The 9,212-nt window shown below is 38.2% G+C and overlaps 1 protein-coding gene across 2 annotated transcripts in view; it reads right to left on the bottom strand.

The window, feature by feature from the left end:
* Nucleotides 1-758: 758 nt before the first annotated feature.
* Nucleotides 759-9,212, bottom strand: part of LOC125034209 (myosin-11-like) — a 14,776-nt gene continuing 6,322 nt past the window's right edge. For both annotated transcript variants that reach the window (XM_047625913.1, XM_047625912.1), the window contains exons 5-7: nucleotides 1,302-1,436; nucleotides 1,053-1,187; nucleotides 759-888 (exon numbers count right to left, since the gene is read on the bottom strand). In XM_047625913.1, coding sequence (XP_047481869.1) covers nucleotides 808-888; nucleotides 1,053-1,187; nucleotides 1,302-1,436 — 351 coding nt within the window. In that variant the 3' untranslated portion in view covers nucleotides 759-807. The remainder of the gene's footprint in view (nucleotides 889-1,052; nucleotides 1,188-1,301; nucleotides 1,437-9,212) is intronic.

Below are 9,212 nucleotides of genomic sequence, written 5' to 3'. Positions count from 1 at the left end.
TATATATTGTTGGGGGAGAGGGGGGGGGGGGGGGAGAGAGAGAGAGAGAGAGAGAGAGAGAGAGAGAGAGAGAGAGAGAGAGAGAGAGAGAGAGAGAGAGAGAGAGAGAGAGAGAGAGAGAGAGAGAGAGAGAGAGAGAAGAAGAAGAAACAAAGAAGAAGAAGAAGAAGAAGAAGAAGAAGAAGAAGAAGAAGAAGAAGAAGAAGAAGAAGAAGAAGAAGAAGAAGAAGAAGAAGAAGAAGAAGAAGAAGAAGAAGAAGAAGCTTTTTCATCCAACATCCTCACAATAAAGTGATATAATTATATTTATATAATGCCATTCATCAACATTGGGGAGACCATATTTATTTTCTTTATTGAAAATTTCTGCAACTTTTTGTTGCTATTCAGGAGGTCCCAGACTAAGTTTTCTTAGTCTATGAAACATAGATACAGCTAAGTTGTTGATATATTCTGTTCTTTTCAATTATCATATTTAGATTCAAAGCAAAACTTACAGTCATTGAATGGGTACAACGATAGTCACCAAGGCAAGATATTTCTAAAGTTATAATGAATTAAGGATAATCTTTGTTTTGCTTTTGAAGAAAGAAAGAAAGAAAGAAAAAGAAGAGAAGAAGTGGAGATTGCTATCTAGTTCAGTTCCGAGAAACAGAAGAAAGCAGGAATAAAACCCTAGCCTATTCAGTCTGTCTTAGCTGTTCTCATTCCAGAAAAATGGGGTAAAAGAAGATTCTACAGAAGACAAAGGCACTATGAACTGATTATGTCCCTCTTCTTTCTTATAAATATATTACAAAGTAAAATCTATGGAGGCTGTAGTGGTGTGATGATGTTTAAAAATTTCTCCTCTAGCCCTGCTGCTGCTTTGGCTGCTGCTAAATTGTTCTGAAAAGTACGTTGGGATTTATTGCATTATATATAAAACATGTAACACTTCTCTACACTACTTTAGAATAACTTGCTATGCTTAGAAGCAAAGCATGAATCTCAATGCTCTATAGTTCAAACTTAAAAATTGAGGTAAAATTATCATATTTCTGAGAACTTACTTTCTGCTCATTAATAACTCCAATGAGCTTGTCCTGCTTCTTAACCAAAGCACTCATGTTCCTCTGCTGTCTCTCCAATTCTTTTACCTTGCTATTGCTACTTCCTAAGGCTGTTCTGAGCTGATCTAGTTCTTCCTGGATTTAGTAAGTGGAACAAGAATAATAAATGAAGCAGGCTAAGTTATATGAAAAAAAGGTGTCAGTTATGTGTCACATCCAGTTTCTAACATAAAAGTTTGAAACTCAAACCTTGTGCCTGTTTTTCAGTGTAGTTATCTGTTCACGCAAGGAAGCATTTTCTGAATGAGCTCGAGTAAGTTGGGCTTGGAAAGATGACTGACTGCTGCGATGCTCACTCTCACTATGATGATGACTTGAAAGTTCCTGGAAACCAGAAGTCTGTGTGTTAGATATAAACTGACTGACTGCTGCGATGCTCACTCTCACTATGATGATGACTTGAAAGTTCCTGGAAACCAGAAGTCTGTGTGTTAGATATAAACTGACTGACTGCTGCGATGCTCACTCTCACTATGATGATGACTTGAAAGTTCCTGGAAACCAGAAGTCTGTGTGTTAGATATAAACTGACTGACTGCTGCGATGCTCACTCTCACTATGATGATGACTTGAAAGTTCCTGGAAACCAGAAGTCTGTGTGTTAGATATAAACTGACTGACTGCTGCGATGCTCACTCTCACTATGATGATGACTTGAAAGTTCCTGGAAACCAGAAGTCTGTGTGTTAGATATAAACTGACTGACTGCTGCGATGCTCACTCTCACTATGATGATGACTTGAAAGTTCCTGGAAACCAGAAGTCTGTGTGTTAGATATAAACTGACTGACTGCTGCGATGCTCACTCTCACTATGATGATGACTTGAAAGTTCCTGGAAACCAGAAGTCTGTGTGTTAGATATAAACTGACTGACTGCTGCGATGCTCACTCTCACTATGATGATGACTTGAAAGTTCCTGGAAACCAGAAGTCTGTGTGTTAGATATAAACTGACTGACTGCTGCGATGCTCACTCTCACTATGATGATGACTTGAAAGTTCCTGGAAACCAGAAGTCTGTGTGTTAGATATAAACTGACTGACTGCTGCGATGCTCACTCTCACTATGATGATGACTTGAAAGTTCCTGGAAACCAGAAGTCTGTGTGTTAGATATAAACTGACTGACTGCTGCGATGCTCACTCTCACTATGATGATGACTTGAAAGTTCCTGGAAACCAGAAGTCTGTGTGTTAGATATAAACTGACTGACTGCTGCGATGCTCACTCTCACTATGATGATGACTTGAAAGTTCCTGGAAACCAGAAGTCTGTGTGTTAGATATAAACTGACTGACTGCTGCGATGCTCACTCTCACTATGATGATGACTTGAAAGTTCCTGGAAACCAGAAGTCTGTGTGTTAGATATAAACTGACTGACTGCTGCGATGCTCACTCTCACTATGATGATGACTTGAAAGTTCCTGGAAACCAGAAGTCTGTGTGTTAGATATAAACTGACTGACTGCTGCGATGCTCACTCTCACTATGATGATGACTTGAAAGTTCCTGGAAACCAGAAGTCTGTGTGTTAGATATAAACTGACTGACTGCTGCGATGCTCACTCTCACTATGATGATGACTTGAAAGTTCCTGGAAACCAGAAGTCTGTGTGTTAGATATAAACTGACTGACTGCTGCGATGCTCACTCTCACTATGATGATGACTTGAAAGTTCCTGGAAACCAGAAGTCTGTGTGTTAGATATAAACTGACTGACTGCTGCGATGCTCACTCTCACTATGATGATGACTTGAAAGTTCCTGGAAACCAGAAGTCTGTGTGTTAGATACACTAGCAATAAATCAAACTCCATACCAGTCTGAAGGACTAAGAAGCCTATTGCTGGTCCATACCCTAGTATGGGATATGAAAAACCATGTCTGTGCAATACCTGAATAAAATCACAAGGAGAAATTATCTACATTGATAAAAATGAGTTTTTGATGATAGCAGTTGCATAGATCAAAATAATTGTTCATTTAGTGAGGTTGTCTTCACAGGTTTCCACCTGAGGAAGAATTTCTGACACCTTAATATCAATTCAATGCTCTTTTTTCTTTCAATGTTTTGCCAATAGAACTTCTCTATTTGTTCCCCTGACAACACACCTCATGTAAATTTGTTTCCCTTGATTGGCACTTGCTCTTCTTTTCCTGGAATGCACCATCTTTCTTGGTGTTTGTGGGGACTTTACTGAGTTCCTTGTCCTGCTTTTTAATGTTATCCTCCTATACTTTTACTTTCTATTATTTTTTATATATATGTAGCATTTTACATCATCAAGTTATATTTTATCATTGGATTTGATATATATTTTTAAATTCTGTATTTCCTGAAAAGAAAATATCTTATATTTTCTGAGCTTCACTAGTCTACTAAGTCACCACACATTGCCTTTTCCTACTCTTATATTCTTCCATTTACCTGTCTCACGACATTATAAGTACCAAGCTTTTTTCATGACACAAAATTCAGTTAACTAAGTGAAATCTTTTTCAAACTGGTAATGTGGAATATAAGAATTCATATACATACATATCCTTACAACAACTATTCATTATGTTTTCTCTAAACGTCCCCTTAACATTTTTCTGAATGTGATTAACATTAACTGTTTCACACCTGGCCTACTGTCTAATTCGTGGTTGGTTATGTGGGCTTCATCCCAACATATGGGAAATTAAATCATGAGAATAAGTGTTACAAAGTGTGAGATTTTCTGCCATGTCATGAATGGATTAAAAGGTTTTCAAATATAGATTTGATTACATTTGCTTTTTTACAAACTACCTTAAAGATATACAGGTTTAAATCTGAAACTATTTATTTGTTTTAGCTTCTGTAGATTTCTTGGATCCTCAGGCACAGACCACCTATTGTTCTCACCAACAGCTGAACTCATGACTAAACTACATTATAAATTTCTTGCATTCAGATATCCTAAAGTTTCTACTACCAATTGATATACATGTTTGATAATATAGCTGACTGAAATAGTGAGGTTTAATACTATATGGATTTACCTAGTTCATCTCTAAAGAATCTATTTCTCCACTTGCTACTGAATGAAGCTATGTATGTGTTTATGTTGATATCACTCCTTGATGATTTTATACTAAACACTAGATCATATGATATGGTTAATGGTTAATGATTACGAAGCAAAATCAATTTGCTAGATATCAAAGGTTATAGAGCATTTTGGAAAGGTGCAGTAATGAAAAGGGTCAAGAGGGAAGGTTAGTTGATGATTAAATGTGCTACACATCACAAGTCATATAGCAGTTCAGGATATTATGGCATTAAAAGGGGCAAAGAGGGGTGAGGGTTTAGAGGGGTAAGTAAAGGGGTACAGTAGGGATTAATTAGGGTGATTAGATCAAAGTTGTCAAAGGAAAAAGTGTGGGATCTTCAAGGATGTCCATAAGGTAAGGTAGCAATTAGCAAAAGGAGAAAGGAGGGTTTAGGGGTGATTAAATCAAAGAAGTTTCAAGAGAAATGTCAGAAGGGAGAGAATCTAAGGAAAGGGAAGCAGGGAGGGAATGGGATGTGTAGGGGGAATGTGAGGAAGAGGATGAATGTTGGCAGTCACTTTGAGTGTAGAGAGAATGGGAGCAGAGAGAGTGGAGGATGAGGTGTAGCCATGTTATCTTAGGTCATGACTAGATAGTTCTGAATGTGCTCTAGAGTTTCTGAATAGGACTTGGTTTGGAATGTCCGAGACACAAAGGTTTTCTTATGAGGGGGAGAGAAGAGGACAGACGTTTGAGTGGTGGAGAAAGAGGTTGATATAGGAGAGGATGTGGAAGATGGGGTGGAATGTTGAGCTTGTCTTATGCGATAAGGTGAGCGAGGAGGAGAGATAGGTACCTGGGAAGTATAGATTGGAGTCTGGATTTAGAATAGTGGTAGAGATTGGGGAATCTGGATTTAGAATGGCAAAAGAATTTGACTGGGAGAGGGAGGGGGTAGAAGTAGGATGAGGAAAAGATACTGGAGAGGATGTAGAAATATCTTGGGAGGGAGATGGAGGGGCAGAGCAAAGGACAGTACTGGAGTAGGGAGTAGGAGAAAAACCTTGTGTGTGTGCTTCCTCTCTGGCCTCATGCATAGTGAAGCCAAGTTTGAATCTGAGAATTGCCACCTCAGATTCAAACTTAAAAGAAGGGCAGCCCCTATAAAATACATTATGGGAGCCACAACAATGAGACATGTGCACAACTGTGAAGACCTGTTTGATCAGGTTGGGCTCACTGAGGCCATTGAACTGTGGATTGGCAGTGTTTGGCAGACACCATCAATTTTGACATGACAGGAGGAGGTTGATATGGTCAGACAGGGAGGGCCTCTCCCCCAATATAAACATTATGGGATGGTCATGTCTATGGAAAGTACTCTTGGCAATATTGGTGGAGGACTTATGGCAGCTTCTAGGGGGAATGGTGTAGCATTGTACTGATAATGCATCAAGTAAGCAGGTGAATAAGTCTTCTCCATAGTCTGACTAATCCTTGTTGTAGACAGGGCAATCTGCTGGGGAAATGGAGGCAGTTCCAGTACAAGTATTTAGGGAGGAAAGAGGAGAGTGTTGTCAGAGTAAATAAGAAAATGATCCCATCTGGCTGGGCTAAACAGAGTAGTCAAAAAGTTTGTACAGATGGAGGTAGTAGTAGAGTGTGGACTTGTGGAAGGAGTAGACAGTAGGCATTGAGGAGGGGGTAGTAGTAGTGTTCAGAAGTGTGGTCTAAGGAGAGCCTGGGGTTAGAGAACTGGGGGAATTAAAATCAGTGGAACTAGTTGATAAAGGGGCAAGCCTCATTGCCTCTAATAAAGGTACAAAATCTTCATTACTGGCCATGGGAAGCCTGGAGTATGTAGGGGAGAGAAATGGTCCACCCTTCAGGGTCCCCTTGAGGGGTAAAGGTTTGACAACTAAACAGGCAAATACTGAGCTAACAGCTCCCCTAGGCTGTTCATGACTGGCACATAGGCAGCCTATTATCTTTTCAACACTGCTGTTACCCTTTAGGAAGTGGATAGCAGAAAAGGATGAGAAGAAAATGAAAAGGAGAGGGAAGAAGAGAAGACTGCAAAATCAGTCAAGGTGAGGGCTAAGGGCTGAGGAAGAGGTAATCCCGTCACTGGACCTCAGTCTCTGTCTCCTAAGCACCCCCCCCCCTCAACAATGGGCATGGGGTTGGAGGGGAAGATCATATGAAAGCATAAAGTCACATGATGAAAAAAAAAATATTGCAAATAAAGCCATGTGAACTGCAGTAGTGATTCTGATAATAAATTACCATGAGACTAGAAGAGAGAGCACCTTACTTATGTAGTTGTCTACAATATAATAATTTCAGTCATACTATATTCATAAAAGAAAATGAATATAATTTAGAACTCATCATTTTAGAATATTTATAACATGCCTTTCTCCAAAATACTAACATATAAAAATCAATCAATTACTTATTCTTTTAATTCACTATGAGTTACTATTTATATTGTTACAAATATTTAACCACTATAATATCTTAGTCACAATCGTGGCTTTCTCCATAACGTGTAGGCTTCACTATTTGCCATGATTTTATAAGGCCTATCAGTAGCTAGTGCACTTTTTTCCTGTGACTTTTTTGTTACTAATGACACTTATAAAGTCCCCACTAATATAGCTGGTACTGTTTGCCAAGTTTCTTCCAGCCATATGCATGACATTAATCCAATACCCCCATTCCACTTCTAGGCCCTCCTCTCCCTCAGCTGATCACAACCACGTTTTCCTTCCTCTTTCTTCTTGTGAATGAAATGTAGCTAAAGTGGACTAATAATTCTGGTACATCCAGCCAAACACCCAATCGTTTCCTTTCCCACATTCCCCCTTCAAACACAATGCTATTATTTATCACAGAGTTAGCTCCTGCTCTATCACCGAATTTTTACTTTTTATATATTGAGATACTGAACACATCTAAATGCATATTCTATTGTTTTCTATGATAAAAATTGCTTTTGCTGTTGTATGTACATTTTATCTACATGTATATTTTAATTAATGCCAATGGGGCAACTGTGATAGCTTTTTAACTTTACATAATTTAATAATTTTTATACAAACATAATTTTATATAATCAAAATTCTATCATATATGTATCTGACAAATGACAATGAAATTTACATTTTCTGAAATGCAAGCTACTAAAAGTTGTTGATTCTTCAAGACCTGATTGAAGAATCAGGTCTAAATTGCAGCTGGGGGCACAGACAACAGTTCTTAGGTGTTATAGGTCATGGTCTTCATATATTTGTACATATATTAGGCAAGATACATCAGTACTATAGAAGTTGTATCACTTAACCAAATGTCTAATGAGTTTGATATAATAATTTTCTGTTAAAAATACTTGAAAAGGAAAAAAAAAAGAAAAGAAAAGAAAACTCTCAGCTCCAGGTAATACAAGCTTTGATACTCAATACAAATCCTCTATACCACCAAGTCATTGCCTATATCTAGTGGAAGATGTCCAAAGTCCTGCATTATCATCTGAGGTGCCCTGATATAATTTATTCTATTAAAAGCCTTTGAATATATCAGTAACAATAAAAAACTCTCAAAAAGAAAGGAATTTATAGCATTACTATTGGCAATGTCAAATTAACTGCACTCAAATGAGATGTCCAGATTATCATTTCATTTGGGTATATAAAGAGAAAGAAAATTAATCTAATTTAAGTCTTTCAAATGCATATGAAGCTCACTCAGTTACATTTCACTATAAAAATGCTAATTTTTTTGGCCATGCCACATATATTGGATATTTATATCCTTCATTCTCTTCCATTTAACACTTTTCTTCCACATTCTCTTATAATTCTGTCATGTCCTCTCACAAATCCTAATAATATGGTCCACAGCTTGCTAGGAGTTGTTGCCCAAAATCTAGATATTAGGCTTACTTGAGTGGTGACTCTCCTGGGTGTGTGGTTTGTACACCTAGCCCAGACAAACACTCATGTGTGCTATCAAGATTTCTTGCCTTCTGTTTACAATGCTATTAGCTCTTATTCTGTACATGCATTTTTCGCTGTTTTACCATTTTCTGAGGTCTATATTTGTCATTTGTTATGCTTTATCAGGATGGTAATAGACTGTTTTCATAGAGCAGAGTCCATATATTTGTAACATTCAATTTTCAATAACACATTCTGGACTGCTAGTCAAGGAGATCAGGAATTGGAAATAGTGTTCTCCCTGGAGCTGGAATACTAAATTTCACCCTTATTTACTGGTGGCAATAATGCAAGAGCATTACATAGAGTCTAATCTCCCTCCAAGAGCTTTGTGCACTCACAGTGAGATGTCCATATCGCCTGCCACTCGGCAACAATAGCTCATGACAAGACATTCCCATTACCCCGGGCCTCAGATTAAAACTATCAATCCAGACCCTAACACACACTCAAAGGCTCAGGATATCTCTAGTGGAAAGAGAAGGTATCAATAAGATCTGGAGAAAAAAATATCTACAGCACACTGACCCCTGGCTTCAAATGAAAATGAAACAGTGGGGAAGCTTAACTCACTGATGGAAGACCCACCAAGTATGAGTAGAAAGGAGTGATCTAGAGCTAGTGAACATGTTATCTGGGAGATATGATAAGTACTAGCATGGCAGAGGATGTGAGTTAACCTCAGTCACCAGAACCAGCATGTGGAAATTTCAGGGAACTCATACCTATACTGAACACCAGAACATTATTACTCATGACCAGAGGACCAAACATATGTGTAGAGCATCATGCTGTGTGGTAATGAAACCTGAGCAGTCACTAAAGCTTTGCTAAGATTCTGCTAAATAAATGGCATTGACACTATGGGTGCATAACACAAAAAATGACTAGCAAACCAACTCACAGAGCCTCCTGGATATGCTTTGTATCTCTAATATGGAACCCCTAAACAGAGGCAAGAGATTGTGATGGCATAAACATATCAAGAGAAGTCATCTATACAAAAGGCTCTGGATGTCCTAAAAGGACCTTGATGGAAACCATAAAAAGTGATCAGAACTAGGACATGACAGCCACTA

The sequence above is a fragment of the Penaeus chinensis genome, chromosome 17 (genome assembly GCF_019202785.1).
Source record: "Penaeus chinensis breed Huanghai No. 1 chromosome 17, ASM1920278v2, whole genome shotgun sequence".
Taxonomy (NCBI): Eukaryota; Metazoa; Arthropoda; class Malacostraca; order Decapoda; family Penaeidae; genus Penaeus; species Penaeus chinensis.
This window is presented reverse-complemented; position numbering and strand designations above follow the sequence as displayed.